At 44.4% G+C, this 24,480-nt stretch overlaps 1 protein-coding gene across 2 annotated transcripts in view; it reads right to left on the reverse strand.

Annotated features, from left to right (window-relative positions):
- ZNF385C (zinc finger protein 385C) overlaps positions 1 to 24,480 on the reverse strand; it is a 798,047-nt gene that overhangs the window by 176,261 nt on the left and 597,306 nt on the right. For both annotated transcript variants that reach the window (XM_073606093.1, XM_073606094.1), the window contains one exon: positions 23,680 to 23,822. In XM_073606093.1, coding sequence (XP_073462194.1) covers positions 23,680 to 23,822 — 143 coding nt within the window. The remainder of the gene's footprint in view (positions 1 to 23,679; positions 23,823 to 24,480) is intronic.

Genomic DNA, 24,480 nt, shown 5'->3' on the forward strand with positions numbered 1-24,480 from the left:
CAGAGTATTCCCCATTTATCACCACCCCCTGAACTCGCCCTTGTAGACAGTTTTCAATCCATGTACTCACCCTATGGTCCATGCCAAAGGACCTTATTTTGTACAGTAAACATTTATGGGGAACTGTGCCAAATGCTTTTGCAGAATCCAGATACACCACGTCTACGGGCCTTCCTTTATCTAGATGGCAACTCACCTCCTCATAGAAGGTTAATAGATTGGTTTGGCAAGAACAATTCTTCATGAATCCATGCTGATTACTGCTAATGTTATGACATCACAGTCCTGGGAATAAAGAAGATCTGCTGGCACTCCCAGCGATCTCCAGGGGCATGATGGTTGCTGCCAGAGTTGGGAGCTTGTGCAGCCAAGTGAATAAGAGCTCTGCATCTCAAAGGATGCTGGTCGGTATCTTTACTTATGTGTTCAAGGAGGGGGGAATGTGAGAACTTGGAGGGGATGATGGACTGGTATGGGGGGAGTCCACCTCTGTTTCTGCCTAAATTATTTTAAGATGTGAATAATGCTATGGCAGGGGTCCCTGCATATAGGACCCTGGGCAACTGGCCAGTCTTCTCACTTCCTAGCAGGAACAGGACAAATTTTGATCCAATTATGGCTGTTCCCATTCATGAGAAGTCAATCTATTGATTGACTTCTCATGAACTGGCTTGTTGATACATTTTTCGCTTGATTATTGCATGCAGCCAATTGGCTGCAGGGCTGATCAGTGTATTCTGACAGTGGGTAAGTCGCACTGTCAGAATACAATGATACAGTAAGGAGGATTCCCGCATTCACATCAAATGAGTGCATGGGGGAATGAGTTCAGCATTGTTTTTTGTTCAGCCAGACAGCTGAACAAAGAAGACTGCACCATGTATGTCCAGCTTCATGCTGGCCCTGATTCTATGCCTAAACTGTCTTGGTCATATACACAGTGGTGGGGCTGATTTACTAAGGCTGGAGCAGGCAAAATCTAATGCAGCTCTGCATAGAAACCAACCAGCTTCCATTTTTTGGGCAAAGTTTAACCACTTGCCGACCAGCCGCCGCAGTATGGCTTGGCTCGGCGAAACAACGTTATGTGACGTTGCTTCGCCCTGTGGCCACTAGGGCGCACCCCCTGCTCGCCCACGGTGCCAATGTGAGTGCCCGGCTCCCGCGATTGCTCGGGACACATGGAGAACTGGGATCTGTGTGTGTAAACACACAGGTTCCAGTTTTCTGAGGGGAGAAGTGACAGATCATCTGTTCATGAACAGCGATCTATCTCTTCCCCTACACAGTCCACTCCCCCCTTCAGTTAGAACACACACTAGGGAACATATTAACCCCTTGATCGCCCCCTAGTGTTAACCCCTTCCCTGCCAGTGACATTTTTTACAGTAATCAATGCATTTTTATAGCACTGATCGCTGCAAAAATGCCAATGGTCCCAAAAATGTGTCAAAATTGTCCAACAATGAATAATAAAAATGCCATAAAACTATCCCCTATTTTGTAGACGCTATAACTTTTGCGCAAACCAATCACTATATGCTTATTGCAATTTTTTACCAAAAATATGTAGAAGAATACATATCGGCCTAAACTGAGGAAAAAAATAGTTTTTTTTATATATTTTTGGGGGATATTAATTATAGCAAAAAGTAAAAAATATTGCCTTTTTTTTTTTTAAATTGTCGCTCTTTTTTTGTTTATAGCGCAAAATATAAAAACCGCCGAGTTGATCAAATATCACCAAAAGAAAGCTCTATTTGTTGGAAAAAAAGGACGTCAATTTTGTTTGGGTGCAACGTCGCATGACTGCGCAATTGTCAGTTAAACCGACGCAGTGCCGAGCTGCAAAAAAGTGCTCTGGTCAGAAAGGGGGTAGAATTTTCCGGGGCTGAAGCGGTTAATTGAACAAGCTGAAGTTAGAAGCTGATTGGCTACCATGAACAGCTGCACCAGATTTTGCATGCTCCAATTTAGTAAATCAACTCCACTGCTTCTACCTGTGCTCAATGGTTCCCAAGCAAAGTCCTATGCTCTTTTCCTCAAAATGTAGGATCATGTAGAAAAATGTTTAAATACATTTTTTATTTATTTTTGTATTTATTTTATTTGCACCAGTTCATGTATTTATATCATGTATTCTACAACAGGCACAGACATGAAATGCGTGTACTTGTTTCTTATACAGTGCGACAAGGAGAACATTGTTAACCATGTGAACTATACCATTAAAGAGAACCCAGCATCAGATATATTTTTTTATATTAAGTGCATGCATTCTAAACAATATGGTATAAGTTTGGGATACATAAAACAAACCTTCATACTCGCCTCTATGCTTCAGCTGTCCCATGTTGGCTCTAAGACCAAGAACTGAATGATCAAATGACCGCTGATTGCTCAGTTCTTGGTTTGCTTGGAGCGGAGAGCAGTGACTTTCAGTAACCTCTCCCTGCTCTGCCCCTCCAGCGCAGCTGGCTTCAGTTCTCAGTGTGTGCCAATAGGCCGCTATAAGCTGACTTTGGGTCACAAGAGAGCAAAAGTAAGTGACCCAGAAGAGAAGTATGGCCAAGAATGGTCTCTTTTAACCTTCGGATATCATTGTACTTCCCCAGACAAGGTGGTTGATTTACTTAAGGCAAACAGACTGTGTACTTTGCAAGTGCAGTTGCATTTTGCACGGACATTTGCTCCAGAGCTTAGTAAATGAGCTAGCACGTAATTGGATGATAAGAAGTCAGCAGAGCTTCTCCTCATTTACTCAGCTCTGGAGCAAATTCCCTTGCAGAGTGCAACTGCACAGTCTATTTGCCTTTAGTGCATAAACCCCAATGCCTTCTTTTTTTCTCTTAAGAAAAACTGAGCCACTTTTATTCAGGCATCATTCAAGGTCAGCATCTACCTCCTGAACTGAGATGATCACTTAGAGATCAAACAATCATGTGAACCCTGCTGCCTGCACAATTCTTGGCTGTATTCACATATGTATGACACAGATCAACCCCTTGCTGCAGCCTCTCACTTTGTGGAGGAAAGGAGACTAAGGAAATGCTTCCTTCTGCATACAAAGTAATTTTTCTGGAGCTCAAAGAGGATCTTCATACTGTAAACAAAAATGTAAAGATCAGCAGCTACAAATACTGTAGATGCTGACTTTTACAAAACACACACTTACCTGTCTCTTTGCCGGTCTTTAGATGCAGGTGTTGACATCTTAATTGTGGGCAGCTGACTGACTCCTTGCAGCTTCATAGCCGGCTGACTACTGCGCATGCGTGAGCTGCGCTGCACCCCGTCAATGGTCCTGCAGTCTCCAGGGACCTGGGACATGTCACAAGAGGCTGCGGGGGGGGGGGGGACCTCCGCTCAGATCGCCGCGGCATGTATCATTTACATGCGTAGAGTACTAATGATCTAGGTTTCATCTAATGTCCTTATCAAAGAGAAGAAAATACAGCACTATAATGTCCCAAAAAATAAAGCGTATACTATTTTTTTTAAATCTATCATAATCTATCCAATAAAAGGAATCAATACCTCTAGTTATTGATGTGTTTCAGCCTCTTGCATAGGCCTTAGTCATAAACTTAGTTGCTATGAAGCAAGCAGCTCCTGCCTCCTAGTGTGTTTGGTTGCTAGGAGGTAGATGATTCCTGCTGCCCAGCATCCGGGGTTGTTAGGACACAGGTGTCTGTGGACATCTAGCGTGCTTTGTTGGTTGTAAACATCAATAGTGTGTAATCAGTGGTATAGGTGCTGATATTTACATGTCGGCTCTGAGCAGCAGTGGTATCCATTAGAAGACATTTCTGCTATATGCTGGATGCATGTAAATATTAGCACAAGCAGTTATACGTGTAAAATAAAATACAGTCCATATGCTGGACCTTGGACTAAGATTTTTCTATTTTTTATTTTACACAGCTGAACATATGCATATGAATGCAGAGCTGTGTGTAGCTGTGTGTATGTTTCCATATAACCTAATCCAGCTGTGATCTGTAAAAAAACTACCAATTATGGATCTGAACATATTTAGTGCCTGTTCACACAAAAATGTGATGTGTGAAACCGCACTTGGTGTGTGATCAGCTGCAGGTGTCAACGTAAAGTAAAGCCCGAAAATGCAGCATGCAATGCGTTAAGTGCAGGGCGTGCATGACAGTGGTAGCAGTGTGGGGAAGGGATGGTTAAAATGCAGCCGAGGGGGAGGGACAGGAAGGGAGGGGTTATATAAAAAGGTTAACCTGTGGGGAGGGGTTAACAGAAAACTGGAGGAAAGTTCTGTGAAGCATGGCCGAAGTGGAGCGTCTCATGGCCCAACTGCGTGCGGAGGCGGTGGTGAGAGGCACGGCTTGGCTGCAAGAAGCGATCGGTGCGTCCATGGAGCAGGCAGTACAGCAGCCGAGTATGGGGGAGAGGAGCGGCGTCAGAGCGCGGAGGTCCAGGCCGCCTGAGCGCTTCTCCCCAGAACGCTCTAGGGCGGCACAGAGACTGTCGGGGAGGAACGGAGAAGAGGTGCAGGGATGTCCACCTGCCAAGAGGAAGGCAGGCAGAGCGATTGGAGGAGACGTCACGGCCCCGGCAGCACTAAGCAGGGAGAGAGCGGGCATGCATGTCAGGCCTAGTAGAGGAGGACGAGCGGGGAGCGCGAGCCCCGCCCCCATGATGACGGCGGAGGTTTACAACATTACTGCGGCCAGAGCGACTGCAACTGTCCCCAGGCTGGCTAATTCTGCGGCAGGGGACAATCAGAGGGAGGACAGAGGAAGACGCGGGCAGCAAGCTGGAGGAGCGGAGGCCTACAGGGCTGCGGTATCCAACACCGGCCCGGCAAAGGCTGTCCAAAAGTCAGCGGGAGATTACGCGGCAAGAAGGCGGGAAAGGATGGAGATGACGGCGGCAGCCAAGGTCACCAGGCCAGGCGGGCTTTCAGCTATAGAAGAAGGAGAGATGGTCCCAAGGGAGCTAGAGGAGACGTCCGGATTGGAAGAGGAGGCGGCCCCCCTTTCCAGGAGCACGGACGAGAATGAGAACAGAAGGTCGGCTGATGGGGCAACACCTGTGCAGCCCGGTAAGTCCCAGCAATTGGGGTTGGAAGGGGGAAGCAGGGTAAGACATGACTTAAGTAGGCCTGAGGACAGTGCAGGGGGGTTGTCCCGGCGGTGGGGGGCTCAGGTTTATTGGGTTTTTTGGAAGGCATTAAGGAGTTAGTGCAGAGGTTTGAGGCAGGAGAGCGTGCTGCGGGGGGCCCGGCAGCTGCATGGGTCCCGCCAGCGGGGGGCAGCGGTAATGTAGCAGGGGCGGGGGCGCCTACAGTAATGGCTGCGGTGGCGGTACCCGCCCTAGAGTCCACGGTTAGTGACGTTACTCAGGGGAAGGAAAAAGCTGCGGAGACAGCAGAGAGGCAGGATATAACCAGGCTGGCGGATGCGGCACGTTGCGAGGTGTATGTGTGCTACGAGGGGCCTTTGGGAGCGCACTTGAAACAGGAGGTGCGGGAGAAGTTGTGGAAAGGTGAGTATGTGGAAATATTTTCACTACTACCTTTGGAGAAATTTAACTTGGATAGAGTTAAACCAGACAGCTCCAAGAAGGAGGATGAAGAGAAGAGGAGATATCGGCTGATCCCTAGGACATTTACCAACTGGTTGCAGGCGTTTGCAATTATGGCTAGTGTGATAGGGGAGAGGCACCCGGAGCAATGTTCGGCATTGTTCTACTATCAGGATGCGATAAGGGAAGCTTATAGAGTGTATGGCGGCACGGGTTGGCTGAGATACGACGAGCAGTTCAGACAGCGGAGAGCGATACGTCCAGAGCTGCGTTGGGACCACAAGGACATTATCTTGTGGATGCGTTTGATGACGACGACGAGGGCTCCGAACCAGTTTTTTCAGGGGGGAGCCGGTGGACCTTCGGCCCCGGGACATTCGGCTGGAAACAAAAAGGGGGTTTGTTGGCAGTACAACACCGGAGCCTGTAAGTTTGGTGCGTCATGTAAGTATAAGCACGAGTGCTCAGGCTGCGGGGGGATGCATCCTGCATCTAGATGCTATAAGCAGGGAAAAGGCAGAACCGGTGACGTTGGGAACAAGAGGGAGGACTCCGGTGAAAGTGGAAAGGATGCGGCCGTTTCTCGGTAAGTATCCCGACAGCCAAGCAGCGAGGTTACTGGAGGAGGGTTTCTCGGTGGGCTTTAGAATACCCTGTGAGATGAAGGTTGTTCCCCAGTGGCCCAAAAATTTACGATCCGCATTGCAACATCCAGAAGTGGTTTCCGCGAAGTTGGCAAAGGAGGTTGCAATAGGGAGAATGGGTGGTCCTTTCCAGGCGGCACCATTTGCAGATTTGGTGGTATCACCGCTAGGTGTTGTGCCCAAAAAGGAGCACAACAAATTCAGGCTCATTCACCACTTATCCTTCCCGAAAGGGGGATCGGTGAATGATGCCATTGATCAGGAGGCGAGCTCAGTGACTTATACGTCATTTGATGCCGCTGTGGGGTGGGTGCGCCGTCACGGAAAAGGAGCTTTGATGGCCAAGGCGGATGTCGAATCGGCTTTTCGGCTGCTGCCAGTACACCCGGATAGTTTTAGGTTACTGGGGTGCTACTGGAAAGGGGAGTTTTATGTGGACAAATGCCTACCGATGGGTTGCTCAATATCGTGTGCGATATTTGAGCAATTCAGCTCTTTCTTGGAATGGGTAGTGAGGGACGTGTCAGGAGTGAATTCTATAATTCACTACCTGGATGATTTCTTATGCATAGGGCCGGCTTCATCTAGAATCTGTGCGGTGTTATTGGCGACATTACAGCATGTCGCTGACAGATTCGGCATTCCGTTGGCTGATGAAAAGACGGAGGGACCTTGCACGGCCATCACGTTCCTAGGCATTGTACTGGATTCAGAGGCCATGGAATGTAGGTTGCCGGAAGACAAATTGGGAGATTTGAAAAAAGAGATCGCAGGGTTAATTGGTTTGAGGAAGGTGCAACTGAGAACGCTTCAATCGGTTTTAGGCAAGCTGAATTTTGCTTGCCGCATACTTCCGATGGGTAGAGTGTTCAGCCGCCGGCTGGCGGCTAGCACGAGTGGTGTACAATCACCAAGGCATTTTGTGCGTTTAGTCAAATCGCACAGGGAGGATTTACGGGTATGGCATACCTTTTTGGAATTCTTCAATGGAAGGGCGATGTGGATGTCAGGACCGGTCAGTAATTTCGACCTGGAACTCTTCACTGATGCGGCAGGGTCCACAGGTTTTGGGGCGTTTTTTCAAGGCTGGTGGAGCGCAGGTCCTTGGCCTCAGTCATGGATAGATGAGGGTTTCATACAAAACTTGGTTTTACTGGAATTGTTTCCAGTAGTGCTGGCAGTGGAACTATGGGGCACATCTTTCAGGGATCTGAAGGTGCGTTTCCACGGGGACAATTTAGGGGTGGTGCAAGTGGTAAATAGGGTGACAGCATCATCTCCGCCAGTGATCAAGTTGTAGCAGCATTTAGTATTAAGATGTTTGCAATTGAACGTGTATATTCATGCCGTTCACTTACCAGGGGTGGAGAATGTGGTAGCTGATGCGTTATCTCGCTTCCAGTGGGACAGGTTCCAAGAGTTGGCGCCGGAAGCGGAGCAACGGGGGGTGCCTTGTCCCGAGTGGCTGTGGGAAATATCTTTGGCGTCATCGTGGGATGGATTCAGCAGTCGGTAAGTGAGGCCACATGGGCGGCGTACTCCAAGGTATGGAGGGAGTGGATGGTTTTTGTACAGGGAATTGGCGAGGAGCCGTCAGAGAGGTCTTGGCACTTGTTGTTGCTATACTACGTGGCAAGGAAAATGGAGGAGGGTGCGTCAGTAGCTGTTTTGAATACGCAGTTAGCGGGGTTGGCTTTTCTTTTTAAGCTACAGGGTCAGCCGGATGTCACGAAAGATTTTTGGGTGCGTCAAGCGCTAAAGGGGTATAGGAAGTGAGGAATCAAGCGTGATTCCAGAAGACCGGTGACTTTTGAGATTTTGGGTAGTATTGTAGAAAAGTTGGGGGAGGTATGCTCTTCCGAATATGAAGTCACATTGTTTAAGGTGGCGTTTGTACTGGCATTTTTTGGAGCATTCAGGATAAGCGAACTGGTTAGCCCGGCAAAAACAGTTCAAGGAGGATTGGGATGGCAGGAAGTTCAGTTGGAGCGGGCAGGTTTAACGTTGGTTATAAAGAGGTCAAAGACAGATCAAGTAGGGAGAGGCAGGGTAGTGAAAGTTTACCCGATTCAGGGATCCTGCCTGTGCCCGGTGGGCACGGTCGAGGAATTCTTGCAAGTTCGTCCATATTTACAAGGCCCTTTTTTAATACACTTGGACAGGAGTTTTTTATCTAGGTTTCAGTTCGTAACAGTTTTTAGAAGATGCCTGCGGGGTGTGGGTTTACGGGACAAGGATTTTTCATCTCACTCTTTTCGGATAGGAGCGGCTACTGAAGCAGCCAAGAATGGGCTAGATGTGGAGGCAGTGAAACGAATTGGAAGGTGGGAATCGAACAGGTTCCAGTCTTACGTAAGGCCTCATTTAGTGGTAGGGTTAGGAGGATTCTAGGGGAGTAGTACTGTGATTGTTTAGTCATAAAAGGTTTTTCTTTTAGGATAGTTTTGAGGAGAGTTTTTCTTGTCTTCTTCTAATTACAGGGTCGTCGCCTGGAATGGTCTGGATTATGGGCCATTCTTATGTGTGTTGGGGGGCAAGAAGGGGGGATGCTCGTTGGGAGGACAGACAGTTAGGTTTTGATAAAAGGGAGGTTTCTATTAAGTGGTTGGGGATACCGGGAATGCTGTGGGGTAGATTGTTTCCTGAGGTACAGAAGTATGCCCTAAGGGAAGGACCACCTGACGTGTTAGTTTTACACGTTGGCGGCAATGACCTAGGTATCAGATCCATGGTAGACATCACGCGCGATATCAAGGGTGATTTGTGGCGCTTGATGGAATTATTCCCCAAGACTATTTTTATATGGTCGGATATGGTGGCTCGGACATCTTGGAGAATGGCCAGGTCGGTGGAAGGTGTAAATTGGGCCAGAAAAAAGATTAATAGGGAGGTGAGCAAATTTATGGTACGCAATGGTTGCTTAGCAATTAGACATCCTGAATTGGAATTCGAAACGTGGAGGTATTTGAGACCTGATGGGGTCCACCTTAATGATGTGGGGATAGATTTGTGGACTTTAGGATTACAGGATGGAATACAGTGAGCTATTCGGGTGTGGAGGGGCATCCAAGAGTAAGGTATTACTCGTGGGATGCGGTGGCGGGCGTTGGTCTGTGCAAGGGAAGGAAGATGGAAAAAGTAAGTGGGGGATCTAACGTTGTTATGGATCCGGATGTTTTTTGGTTCCCGGTTAACGGAGGTTAGCCGGGAAGTGATAATGGGGCACTGCGGGAATTGTTAGTCTCTGAGCCAGCTTGTCGGCTTGAGGCCTAGTTGAGATATTTTGATAAGTACCGCAGTGCTACATGGGTGATGACCATCAGAATGAGTTAAGTGATAGCGCAGACCAACGCTCTTTAGTTTAAAGTTCTTTCATGGAATAACAGATGTTTTCTTGTTTATTGTTTTGATAACAGAGTTTATAAGAAAGTTATAAATATATATTGTGTTAAATAAAGTAGGCTGCTACGGCCTTTTTTACTCCAAAGTTCGGTGTGGTCTGGTTTATTGGGAGTAGAAAATTAGGAGGGGTGTTGATAAGGGTGGACAACATCTGTTATCCAACAGTCATGCTAAAGACACCCCAAGTGCAGATCACAAATGCAGTGCGTTTGCCTGCATCGAATTGCATGGTACCAAAGTAACATGCAATCTGGGTACAGCACATTTTTAAAAGTAGTGCATGAACTACTAGAGAAACACTGAGGCTGCATATGTCAAATTCCTTAAAATGCTGGTTGCCTAACTGTCTTCGAGATTAATACTTTTTGCACTTCAGATCCAGAACAACTATGTAGGTGGGGAAAGTCAGGAAAAAGTCCTTGTCCTTTATTTGTATATGGGTCTTGTATATATATATATATATATATCTATATATATCTATATATATCTATATAGATATATATAGATATATATAGATATATATATATCTATATAGATAGATAGATAGGTAGATAGATATATGTCTATATATATATATATATATATATATATATATATATATATATATATATATATATATATATATATCTATAGATATATATATATCTATAGATATATATATATATCTATAGATATATATATATATATATCTATAGATATATATATATATATACAGTGGGAACGGAAAGTATTCAGACCCCCTTACATTTTTCACTGTTTGTTATATTGCAGCCATTTGCTAAAATCATTTAAGTTCATTTTTTTCCTCATTAATGTACACACAGCAACCCCATATTGACAGAAAAACACAGAATTGTTGACATTTTTGCAGATTTATTTAAAAAGAAAAACTGAAATATCACGTGGTCCTAAGTAGTCAGACCCTTTGCTCAGTATTTAGTAGAAGCACCCTTTTGATCTAATACAGCCATGAGTCTTTTTGGGAAAGATGCAACAAGTTTTTCACACCTGGATTTGGGGATCCTCTGCCATTCCTCCTTGCAGATCCTCTCCAGTTCTGTCAGGTTGGATGGTAAACTTTGGTGGATAGCCATTTTTAGGTCTCTCCAGAGATGCTCAATTGGGTTTAAGTCAGGGCTCTGGCTGGGCCATTCAAGAACAGTCACGGAGTTGTTGTGAAGCCACTCTTTCATTATTTTAGCTGTGTGCTTAGGGTCATTGTCTTGTTGGAAGGTAGACCTTCGGCCCAGTCTGAGGTGCTGAGCACTCTGGAGAAGGTTTTCATCCAGGATATTCCTGTACTTGGCCGCATTCATCTTCCCTCAATTGCAACCAGTCGTCCTGTCCCTGCAGCTGAAAAACACCCCCACAGCATGATGCTGCCACCACCATGCTTCACTGTTGGGACTGTATTGGACAGGTGATGAGCAGTGCCTGGTTTTCTCCACACATACCTCTTAGAATTAAGGCCAAAAAGTTCTATCTTGGTCTCATCAGACCAGAGAATCTTATTTCTCACCACCTTGGAGTCCTTCAGGTGTTTTTTAGCAAACTCCATGCGGGCTTTCATGTGTCGTGCACTGAGGAGAGGCTTCCGTCAGGCCACTCTGCCATAAAGCCCCGACTGGTGGAGGGCTGCAGTGATGGTTGACTTTCTACAACTTTCTCCCATCTCCTAAGTACATCTCTGGAGCTCAGCCACAGTGATCTTTGGGTTCTTCTTTACCTCTTCTTTACCAGTTTGGCCAGACGGCCAGCTCTAGGAAGGGTTCTGGTCGTCACAAACGTCTTCCATTTAAGGATTATGGAGGCCACTGTGCTCTTAGGAACCTTAAGTACAGCAGAAATTTTTTTGTAACCTTAGCCAGATCTGGGCCTTGCCACAAATTTGTCTCTGAGCTCTTCAGGCAGTTCCTTTGACCTCATGATTCTCATTTGCTCTGACATGCACTGTGAGCTGTAAGGTCTTATATAGACAGGTGTGTGGCTTTCCTAATCAAGTCCAATCAGTATAATCAAACACAGCTGGACTCAAATAAAGGTGTAGAACCATCTCAAGGATGATCAGAAGAAATGGACAGCACCTGAGTTAAATATGAGTGTCACAGCAAAGGGTCTGAATACTTAGGACCATGTGATATTTCAGTTTTTCTTTTTTAATAAATCTGCAAAAATGTCAACAATTCTGTGTTTTTCTGTCAATATGGGGTGCTGTGTGTACATTAATGAGGAAAAAAAATGAACTTAAATGATTTTAGCAAATGGCTGCGATATAACAAACAGTGAAAAATTTAAGGGGGTCTGAATACTTTCCGTCCCCACTGTATATATATATATATATTTATATATATATATATATATATATATACACACACACACACACACACACACACACACACACACACACACGGAGGTTGATTAACCAAAGGCAATTACCATATATACTCATATACTCGAGTATAAGCCAAGTTTTTCAGCCCATTTTTTTGGCTGAAAAACCCCCCCTTGGTTTATACTTGAGTGAGCCGTACCTTCCATTAGTAAAACCGCATGTGTAACAGCATGTGTCTCCCGCTGTGTATGCAGTCTGTTCTGCTGTCCATTGTAAGAAAGCCCCGCCTCCTCCTTGCCTCTGATAGACGGGACGCTGATACAGTTTCCCAGCATTGTATCAGTGTTCCACTAGCACAGACGAGGAGGAGGCAGGGCTTTCTTTCAATGGACGGCGGAACAGACTGCATACACAGCGGGAGACACATGCTGTTACACACGCTGTTTTACTAATGGAAGGTACGGCTGCAGATTGGCACAGTGACACTAGAGATGGGCACAGTGAGACTACAGATGGGCACAATTAGACTGCAAATGGGCACAGTGAGGCTGCAGATGGACATTGTTTACCCAGTAGCTGCTGCATTTTCCCACCCTCGGCTTATACTCGAGTCAATATGTTTTCCCAGTTTTTTGTGGTAAAATTAGGTGCCTCGGCTTGTATTCGGGGTGACCTATACTCGAGTATATATGGTATACTGTGCACTGCAAGTGCAGTTGTGCTGAGGGGAAGCTCTGATATGAGGAATAGTTCTGCTGATTTCTATCATCCAATCATGTGCAAGCAAAAATGCAGTTTTTTTATTTTCCTTGCATGTTCCCCTTAGATCTAGAGCAACTGCACTTCACTATTGCAGTGCACAAACTATTTGCCTTTAGTAAATCAACCCCTATATTTGCCTTTAGTAAAAAAAAACTCCAGGTTCACCTTTAGGAACACATTACATATTTAGGGTGTCACATGTAACGTATTCCTAAGCTCCCGCCTCCCACCCCTATGACAGCATGTGGGGTTTTTTTGCAGCCGTTATCAAATTTAAAATCAGGGCGGCTGTTCATGGCCCCACCCACACAGCTGTGTCGTTGATTCACAGAGATCTGTGAACGAATAAACTACAAGTCTTGTCTGCCACTGCGGCAGATGGACTTTTAGTTATCAATGGATTACAAGTGTTCTGATCAGCACCATTGTAGTCCGTTGACACCTCTTCCAGTTTTTTAAATGAAAGCCCGTACAGATGTTTGGGCAAAGAGCTGGAGGAAGAGTCTGCAGGAGCATGTCATTGCACCAGTGATCCTTTAATTCCAGGTGTAATGCTTTGCAGGTTCCTGTGGAAAAAAAAAAAAATTCACATTTTTCCCTGCAAATACAGTGGGTAAAGAATCCACCCCCTTTAAAATAATCACATTTTGTTGCTTTGTAGCCTGAAATGAAGACACATGGTTTTTGTTTTATCCAGCTGTATTTACTCAGTGCAACTTCTAACATCCAAGTAAAAGATATACCACCAACATGTCAGAAAAAAATTAATAAATCAAAAACAGAATCATTGAGTTGGAAAAAAGATTACCCCCTTGTATTTTGTTGAACCACCTTTTGCTTTAATTACAAACTTTTGTCTCTTAATTAGGGTTTGACCAGTTCCAGGGACACAAACCATATCCACATCCTGATATACCGTGGGGACGGAAAGTATTCAGACCCCCTTAAATTTTTCACTGTTTGTTATATTGCAGCCATTTGCTAAAATCATTTAAGTTCATTTTTTTTCCTCATTAATGTACAGACAGCACCCCATATTGACAGAAAAACACAGAATTGTTGACATTTTTGCAGATTTATTAAAAAAGAAAAACTGAAATATCACATGATCCTAAGTATTCAGACCCTTTGCTGTGACACCCATATTTAACTCAGGTGCTGTCCATTTCTTCTGATCATCCTTGAGATGGTTGTAAACCTTTATTTGAGTCCAGCTGTGTTTGATTATACTGATTGGACTTGATTAAGAAAGCCACACACCTGTCTATATAAGACCTTACAGCTCACAGTGCTTGTCAGAGCAAATGAGAATCATGAGGTCAAAGGAACTGCCTGAAGAGCTCAGAGACAGAATTGTGGCAAGGCCCAGATCTGGCCAAGGTTACAAAAAAATTTCTGCTGCACTTAAGGTTCCTAAGAGCACAGTGGCCTCCATAATCCTTAAATGGAAGACATTTGTGATGACCAGAACCCTTCCTAGAGCTGGCCATCTGGCCAAACTGAGCTATCAGGGGAGAAGAGCCTTGGTGAGAGAGGTAAAGAACCCAAAGATCACTGTGGCTGAGCTCCAGAGATGCAGTTGGGAGATGGGAGAAAGTTGTAGAAAGTCAACCATCACTGCAGCCCTCCACCAGTCTGGGCTTTATGGCAGAGTGGCCCGACGGAAGCCTCTCCTCAGTGCACGACACATGAAAGCCCACATGGAGTTTGCTCAAAAACACCTGAAGGACTCCAAGGTAGTCAGAAATAAGATTCTCTGGTCTGATGAGACCAAGATAGAACTTTTTGACCTTAATTCTAAGCGATATGTGTGGAGAAAACCAGGCACTGCTCATCACCTGTCCAATACAGTCCCAACAGTGAAGCATGGTGGTGGCAGCATCATGCTGTGGGGGTATTTTTCAGCTGCAGGGACAGGACGACTGGTTGCAATCGAGGGAAAGATGAATGCGGCCAAGTACAGGGATATCCTGGATGAAAACCTTCTCCAGAGTGCTCAGCACCTCAGACTGGGCCGAAGGTCTACCTTCCAACAAGACAATGACCCTAAGCACACAGCTAAAATAACGAAAGAGTGGCTTCACAACAACTTCGTGACTGTTCTTGCATTGCCCAGCCAGAACCCTGACTTAAACCCAATTGAGCATCTCTCGAGAGACCTAAAAATGGCTGTCCACCAAAGTTTACCATCCAACCTGACAGAACTGGAGATGATCTGCAAGGAGGAACGGCAGAGGATCCCCAAATCCAGGTGTGAAAAACTTGGATTTCACACTGGAGCGATGCGCTGGCAGGACGGTAAAAAAAGTCCTGCTAGCAGCATCTTCGGAGCAAAATCAATGGGACGGCGCGACTATACCGCCGGCAAAGCGCCTCTGCAGAGGCGCTTTGCGGTGGTTTTTAACCAGTTCTCGGCCGCTAGCGGGGGGTAAAACCGCCCCGCTAGCGGCCGCATACAATAGCGGCGCTTTACCGCCGCGGCCGCCGCCCACCCCAGTGTGAAAGGGCTCTAAATGAGGAAAAAAATGAACTTAAATGATTTTAGCAAATGGCTGCAATATAACAAAAAGTGAAAAATTTAAGGGGGTCTGAATACTTTCCGTTCCCACTGTATATACAATACAACCAAAGGAACGAGAGAAAAAGTTCCCTCCCATACAGCAAGTAGGACTTTTGTGAATAGGAGGTTGTCACTGACGTGAGCACAGAACCAAAAATGAATTTAAAATATAATTTTATTGTAGAATACATCAATAAAAAGCATCATAAAAACATATACAGTATCTCACAAAAATGAGTACACCCCTCGCATTTTGTAAATATTTTATTATATATTTTCGTGTGACAACACTGAAGAAATGACACTTTGCTACAATGTAAAGTAGTGCGTGTACAGCTTGTATATCAGTGTAAATTTGCTGTTCCCTCAAAATAACTCAACACACAGCCATTAATGTCTAAACTGCTGGCAACAAATGTGAGTACGCCCCTAATTGAAAATGTCCCCTAATTGGGCCCAATTAGCTATTTTCCCTCCCCGGTGTCATGTGACCCATTAGTGTTACAAGGTCTCAGGTGTGAATGGGGAGAAAGTGTGTTAAATTTGGTGTAATTGCTCTCACTCTCTCATACTTGTCACTGGAAGTTCAACATGGCACCTTATGGCAAAGAACTCTCTGAGGATCTGAAAAAAAAATGTTGCTCTACATAAAGATGGCCTAGGTTATAAGAAGATTGCCAAGACCCTGAAACTGAGCTGCAGCAGTGTAGCCAAGACCATAGAGTGGTTTAACAGGACAGGTTCCACTCAGAACAGGCCTCGCCATGGTCGACCAAAGAGGTTGAGTGCATGTGCTCAGCATCATATCCAGAGGTTGTCTTTGGGAAATAGATGTATGAGTGCTGCCAGCATTGCTGCAGAGGTTGAAGGGGTGGGAGGTCAGCCTGTCAGTGCTCAGACCATACGCTGCACACTGCATCAAATTGGTCTGCATTACTGTCGTCCCAGAAGGAAGCAGAAGGAAGCCTCTTCTAAAGATGATGCACAAGAAAGCCTGCAAACAGTTTGTTGAAGACAAGCATTACTGGAATCATGTCCTGTGGTCTAATGAGACCAGGATAAATTTATTTGGTTCAGATGGTGTCAAGTGCGTGTGGCAGCAACCAGGGGAGCAGCACAGAGACAAGTGTGTCTTGCCTACAGTCAAGCATGGTGGTGGGAGTGTCATGGTCTGGGGCTGCATGAGTGCTGTCGGAACTGGGGAGCTACAGTTCATTGAGGGAACCATGAATAGAAGAGCATTATCCCCTTCCTTTGGAGACTGGACAGTAGGGCAGTATTCCAACATGATAACAACCCCAAGCACACCTCCAAGATGACCACTGCCTTGCTAAAGAATCTGAGGGTAAAAGTGATGGACTGGCCAAGCATGTCTCCAGACCTAAACCTTATTTAGCATCTGGGGGGCATCCTCAAATGGAAGGTGGAGGAGTGCAAGGTCTCTAACATCCACCAACTCTGTGATGTTGTCATGGAGGAGTGGAAGAGGACTCCAGTGGCAACCTGTGAAGCTCTGGTGAAATCCATGCCCAAGGGGGTTAAGGCAATGCTGGAAAATAATGGTAGCCACACAAAATATTTGCACTTTGGGCCCAATTTGGACATTTTCACTTAGGGGTGTACTCACTTTTGTTGCCAGCGGTTTAGACTTTAATGGCTGTGTGTTGAGTTATTTTGAGGGGACAGCAAATTTACACTGTTAAACAAGCAGTACACTCACTACTTTAGATTGTAGCAAAGTGTAATTTCTTCAGTGTTGTCACATGAAAGGATATAAAAAAATATTTACAAAAATGTGAGGGGTGTACTCACTTTTGTGAGATACTGTAGATGTGTAAATGACATATGGCACAAAGCCAGTAGTAATACTTGTTCCCAGCATAGGCATAGAGAAATTCTTAGGTATAGCGTAGTCCACTGCGTTTCACAGAGCTAGATCTTCGCTTCTTCGGGGAAACTCAATATGTCTAATTCCGGCAGCGTTCTTGGTGACACTGGCATGGCGCATGGTCATATTTTATCAGGACATGACATGTCTAGGATATCCATTTGATTCCATCTAAGGTGTGATCCAGTGTCTGTCAGACTGAATCCTAGGTTTTGGCACTATGGAATACAAGGTCAGGTGTTGGTTCAGTTCCTCCCTATGCTGGAAGTTATGCACAGCCAGAATTTGATGAAATTAATGCATATTGAGTTTTCCTGAAGAAGCGGAGATCTAGCTCTGTGAAACACGTTGGACTACCCTATGCCTATGCTGGGAACAAGTATTACTGCTGGCTTTGTGCCATATGTCATTTACACATCGAAATGTTTTTATGATGTTTTTTATTGATGTATTCTACAATAAAATGATTTTTCAAATAAGTTTCTGGTTCTCTGCTCACCTCAGCAACAACCTCATATTCTCAAAAGTCCTACTTGCTGTATGGGAGGGAACTTTTCCTCTCGTTCCTTTGGTTGTATTCAACAACCTTTAGTCTGTTGGGATATATCTCTAGTAACTTTGCACATCTAGACTTTGCAATATTTGCTCACTCTTCTTTGCAGAACTGCTTCAGTTAAGTTTCATGGTGACCGTTTGTGGACTGCAGTCTTCAAGTCATTCCACAGATTTTCAATGGGGTTTAGGTCTGGGCTCTGACTAAGCCATGCAGGAAAATTCACCTTTTTCTCCTTCAACCACTTTGTGGTCATGTTTGCTGTATGCTTTGGGTCATTGTTATGTTGGAAGGTAAACCTTCTTACCATTGACAACTTTCTGGCAGAGGACAGCAGATTTTCCTCAAGAATTTGATGGTATTTTGCCCCATCCATTTTTCCTTCTATCCTGACAAGTTCTCCAGTCCCTGCTGCAGAGAAACACCCCCATAACAGGATATTACCACCTCCATGCTTTTCTGCAGGAATGGTGTTATTTGGATGGTGAGCTGTATTGGATTCCGCCAGAAATAGCATTTGGTGTTAAGGCCAAATAATTAAATTTTAGTCTCATCTGACCATAACACCTTTTTCCAAGTGGCCTTAGAATCTTAAAGGTGCCATTTGGCAAAGCCCAGTCATGACTGCATATGACCTTTCTTGAGGAGTGGCTTTTTTCTTGCACCCCTCCCATACAAGCCACATTTGTGGAGAATTTGTGATATTGTTGTCACATGCACACAATGAACACTCTTTGTCATAAATTCCTGAAAATGCTTCAGAGTTGCTGTAGGCCTCTTAGTAGCCTCTCTGGCCAGTTTCCTCCTGGTTCTTTCATCCAGTTTGGAGTGACGTCCTGATTCAGGGAGGGTCTGTGTTGTACCAAATATCTTCCACTTCTTAATAAAAGACTTCACTGCACTTCTAGGCATTGATAAAGCCTTTGAAATGTTTTTTTTCAATCTGCTGATTTGTGCCTGTCCACAACTTTATCCCGGAGATCTTTTGACAGTGCTTTGCCACCCATAGTTGATTGTTTGCTTCAGTTGCACTACCAGGGACTGAAATGCTCCAGGAAAGCTCTTTTCATGCCGAGCTAATCAAAATGAACACAGCGGATCACAGTGGAAAGTCAAATGGCTTTGTGTGCCATTGAGAAGATGATTAGCTGCACCTGATTGAGTTTTTTTTTTTATCCTTTTTTGTTACGTTGGTGTTAGATCTTTCACTTGGATGTTATAAGTTGCACTGAGTAAATGCAGCTGGGTAAAACAAAAACTGTGTCTGTGTTTTTTTATATTAAAAGAGAAGTATGGCAATCAACAAAATAAAAACTCATACTTACCTAGGCGGCTGCAGCATGGATCCGAGCTGCAGCTGTCCCACAACAGCTTGAAAAAGCTGTCCTAAAGAAGATCTATGGCATGCAGCTGTCCGGATTTCTTTTTTTGCGTTGAATGACAGGAGTGCCCAAGAGTCACAGGTGTTTGCATACAGCCAGCATGTAAAAATCAATGACAGGCTGATAAAGGCCGCAGCCTTTCTCAAATCTCAGCAGTTACATGCATACAGGGATGGATGATCCTGGACAGAAACTGTGTGCATCCAGGGCTGCTCATCTGCACATGTATGCATGTAACTTCTTGAATGTACATACAGCCACATCATCTGTCAGCCTGTCATTGATATACATGGGCTGCTGGCTGCAGCTGTATGCAAACACCTGTGTCTTCTGGGCATAGAAATAGGCTGAATTCTATCAGTGTTTGGTCCTCTTCTCCTGTTCGAGCGAGCCCTTATTGGTACTTTCTGCACACAGCTCCGTCTGTCATAAGCCAGGCTTTGCAGTCAAGCAGAACTTGAAATTCCAGACAGCACATTAATCATCACACATTTTCATGCAGCTCACTCCTCTGAATGGAGTTTGGGGCCCTGATAACACCTCTTGCCCCCCCCCCCCCCCCCGCCCCCCCAGCTTAGTACCTTGAAGACAGATGCACCTGTCTCTTTGGCTAAATAGTTTTGCAAAGAAAAACGATCGGCCTTAAAGTGCAACCTCTTCCCTGACAGTCACAGAGGAGATAAGATAATCTTGCTAAGCCTCAGGCCAGAAGCAAGGACAATGCTGGCATTACAGATTTGGAAAAGTCATCCAACAAAGACTCGATTCTCTGTCTTGTTTTTAAAGCTTAATGGAAGAGTCTATCTTCAGAAATTATTTCTGTCCAAAGGGGTTAAAGATATACGCACTTTTGTGACTTTCATAACAAAGATTAACATTCCCACCTCTGGTGCAATAATTTGTCTCTACCATGGGGCACACATTATATAGAAGCTGAAATAGTAAGAGTTAAGCCAACCCGGTAACCCGGACTCAACCTTAGTGTATTACCTAACATTTAGATATTTTCATTCTGACTGATTGTAATTGCCAACATCTTCATCTATATAAAGGAGGTCCTTATAGACTCAACAGTATTCAATAAGAGCTAGACTCTTGTGCTTATATGCAAGTGATAGAGAACATAACCATTTTGTACTACGGGAATGTTTATTAATCAACTTATTACTCTACGTTTTGAGAGTCAGCTGTGTTCTAAAGCAGTGGAAACTACTAACAAAGTTAAAAATAAAGGCTGGAGCATCACTCTTCAATTTATTGCATACATTTGTAGACAGGATATTATTAAAGTAGGTGTATATCAAATAAATATTGTATAAGCTTAAAAAGTGTCTGTAAAGGTAAAAGGCTTTAAGTACAGCTCCCCTCAAAGCTCCCCTCCCCCCTAAATACTCACCTGAGCCTGATCCTGGTCCATGTCTGCAGCAGCTATTCTCCCCATTGGCTTCTGCTACTGTCAGTCAAAACCTTTGGGCAGAGATTAGGGGGCGGGGATAAGCCAGACTGCCTGTCTGAATAGAGTTAAACAGCCCCGCGCAAGTGACCCCATTGGAAGGTGCTTCCTATGGTGGAGACTTGGCAGAGGGGGAGGAGCCAGAAGCACTGGTGGGGGGACCCAAGAAGAGGAGGATCTGGGCTGCTCTGTGCAAAACAATTACCGGTACCATAACATGTTTGTTATTTTATTGCAAAAAAAACAAAAGCTTTACATTCACGTTATTACAATTTCAAAAGTAATTTTCAATTATTTTTTATCTGCATCTTTCATCATAATAATACCTGATCACCGTGTTATTATGGTCCTTGTTCAGGCACTTCCTGTTTATGGTGACAATGCAGTGTTCTTGTCTCCCAGTTGGGCTTTTGCAGTTGTTACCATGTCAGGAGGGCTTCCAAAATTACAGGTAACTTATTTATTTAAAAATAATGGCAATAATTGACCACAGAATACAAAACAGCCTGTAAAATAAAATCACAAATGCTCAATAAGAAAAGATGAGCCTTGTGGCTAATACTCCTCTGCATCCTCTACATCAGGGGTAGTGAATTCAAATTCAAGGAGGTCCAGCCACTAAAAAATTTTCCCGGTCGAGGTCCGAATCACAAGTCTGTGCCATGAAAGATTGTAATGTGTCTTCTTTACTTTTTTTGGCGCAAGCCGCATACTCTGGTGCTTTTCTTACTGTTTCCTGCACACAATCTGGTAATACTCTGTAAATGTAAATGTCCCCAATAGTGTTTCCCCTTACACCAGGTGCCCCTACCAGAGTAATTCATTACATTGGGTGTCCCCATCAGACTACCCCTATAAATCTGTTGCCACCCTCTTATATCAGGTGTCCCCATTAGAGTGTCCCCTTACATCAGGTATTCCCGTCAAAGTGCCCACTTACATCGGGTTTCTTCTTTAGTGTCTCCCATCAGTGTGTCCCTTTACATCATTTGTCCCCACCAGGGTGCCCTGTTACATTAAGTGCCATCATCAGAGTGCTCCTTTAAATCAGGTTTCCCCATCACAACAGGTGTGTCCCTTTACATGAGTTGTCCCCATCAGAGTGCCCCTTTAGATCAGGTGTCCCCATCACAGTGCCACCTTACATCAGATATTCCTGTCAGAGTGCCCCCTTACATCAGGTTTCCTCATCACATCAGGTGTCCCCACCAGAGTGCCCCTTTACATCAGGTGTCCCCACCACAGTGCTCCTTTACATCAGGTGTCCCCATCACAGTGCCACCATACATCAGTTATTCCCGTCAGAGTGCCCCCACTAGCATAATATGTGCCCACCAGAGTGCCCTCTTAACATAAAATGTGCCCATCAGCATCCCCCTTTTGTATGTTATGGTTCACTCTGATGTGCACATTTTATGTTAAGGGATGCTCTGATGTGCACAAAAAAATGTGCCCATCAGTGTGAACCTTAACATAAAATATGCCCATCAGAATGCCCCTTATTTTATGTTAAGGGGTACACAGATGGGCATATTTTATGTAAAGGGGCACTTTGATGGGCACATTTTGTTGTGCCCATCAGAGTAAGCCTTAACATACAATGTGCCCATCAGCGTGCCTCTTAAGAGAAAATGTGCCCATCCGTGTGCCCCTGTAAATATTACATCCCACATGCCTTGATGGCAACAGGGGGTGGGGCGCACATGCAATGTGGCGGCCTGACGGTCCAAACAGAAGCATTGCTCGGCCCGTGTTCGGACCGCGGGCCGCCATTTGATGATGGCTGCTCTACATCAATCGAACATACAAGCCAGTAAAATCACAGCTGGAGGTCTGACCTTGTCAAACAAATTCAAAGAGATTTCCAACAAACTTACCAATAAGCCAGCGACCAACCAAATTGACCTGTCTAACAATATGCGTTAGGAATAGGGGTTTAGTCTGCACACATTTGCAAATACATGCGTAAGCTACAGGCCCCATCAAGGCACCCTGCTTTCTGTAGTTCATAACTCTGACTTCTGAGTCTCTACAATGAGAGCACATGCATTTTAATAGATAGGTGAGGACAGGTGGACCTGGAAGGAGCCCACCCCTCCTTTAAGTTACAGGGGCACACTGAAAACCCAGCACATAGCACTATGGCAGAAAAGATGTCAGTGCATTGCCCGACTAATATAATCAAAATACAAACAAGTGGCCACTGCCCCCACCTGTAACTGGTTTATTGCAGCAAGGAGCACCGGAAGGGCGACATATGTCAAACAAATACAAAGAAATTTCCAAGCTCAAACTTACCAACCAGCCAGCGACCAACTGAATTGACCAGTCTAACAATATGGGTTAACAACAGGGGTTTAGTCCAGTGCTCCTTGCTGCAATAGACCCATAGGTGGGGACAGTGGCCACTTATTTGTAGTTGGAGGTTTGACCTTACCTTTTTAGATGATTCCAAAATAGTTTAATAGGTCACTTTCTGTGTTCAGTTTCCCAATTTCCTGAATTCTAGATTTTTGTTTAATCTGGACTGTGAAGCAGGAGAAAGGCTTGCTTCTCCCCCCTATAGACAATGCTTTCACTATAATGCCCCCGTACACACGTTCGGACATTCCGACAACAAAATCCTAGGATTTTTTCCGACGGATGTTGGCTCAAACTTGTCTTGCATACACACGGTCACACAAAGTTGTCGGAAAATCCGATCGTTCTAAACGCGGTGACGTAAAACACGTACGTCTGGACTATAAACGGGGCAGTGGCCAATAGCTTTCATTTCTTTATTTATTCTGAGCATGCGTGGCACTTTGTCCGTCGGATTTGTGTACACACGATCGGAATTTCCGACAACGGATTTTGTTGTCGGAAAATTTTATATCCTGCTCTCAAACTTTGTGTGTCGGAAAATCCGATGGAAAATGTGTGATGGAGCCTACACACGGTCGGAATTTCCGACAACAAGGTCCTATCACACATTTTCCGTCAGAAAATCCGACCGTGTGTACGGGGCATAAGTCAAATAAATGCTAAGCAGCAAAAACATCTTAGATTTTTTGACTGGCCAAAGTAAATAACATGCTAACGAATGTTTAGACATCAAAAAAGGATACAGAGCTATATAATATACAGATAGATTCGGGATTGACTTACTGCATTAAAGTTAGGGAAGAGGCTAAGCGGAGAGACTCCATTGATCCTGAATGTAAGAAGATGCTTAATGTCCAAGTGTGTCTGTATTGGTCTGTTGGGAATCCCTAGAGAAGCCAGCAATTGTCCACCATGAGTAGGAGCACCTGCAACAGAAGAAGCATAGGTCACTTTCAGAATAAAAACATCTCCTCTAAGTACTTTAACTAAGCAGGTCTGGGTCTCGATTTGTTTGGTACTGTGGTATGGAATAACAGTAATTGATTATACTGCTTTATACTGCTCTATGCTATGCAAAGAATCAGATATTGTCAAGAAGTCATTAGCTATACCGATTACTTTAGTTACAGACTGCAGTTGCTATATCAGACATGTTTCCTGCATACAAATAAAACTGCATCAATGAATTCCACAAGAAACATTGCTTAACCAATGAGAATGATTTTTCTATTTCAGGTCAAATCAACATTATCTAGTTTTTCATAAATGTCATATTATATGTTAAATATCCCATTAAAATATAAAGAAATATGAGTGCATATGTGCACATTTTTTCAGTTAAACTATAAAAAGTACTGCACAGTATACTGTATGCCTTTGTATGACAAATAGATGTCTGTAGAATCTAAAAGCTTTAAAAAACATTTTATTAATCCAATTTCTAACATACATATATAGACTAATTTGATAGGACAGTCCAAACAGCAAAGTCTACAGTATATGCAAAGTACAATAAATTACATCAATCAACAAGACATCAGCTTATTGTAGCCAGACTAGTGAAAGACGAAACTGGACTTGGGT

This window comes from Aquarana catesbeiana, linkage group LG12 (genome assembly GCF_042186555.1).
Source record: "Aquarana catesbeiana isolate 2022-GZ linkage group LG12, ASM4218655v1, whole genome shotgun sequence".
NCBI classification, from domain to species: Eukaryota; Metazoa; Chordata; class Amphibia; order Anura; family Ranidae; genus Aquarana; species Aquarana catesbeiana.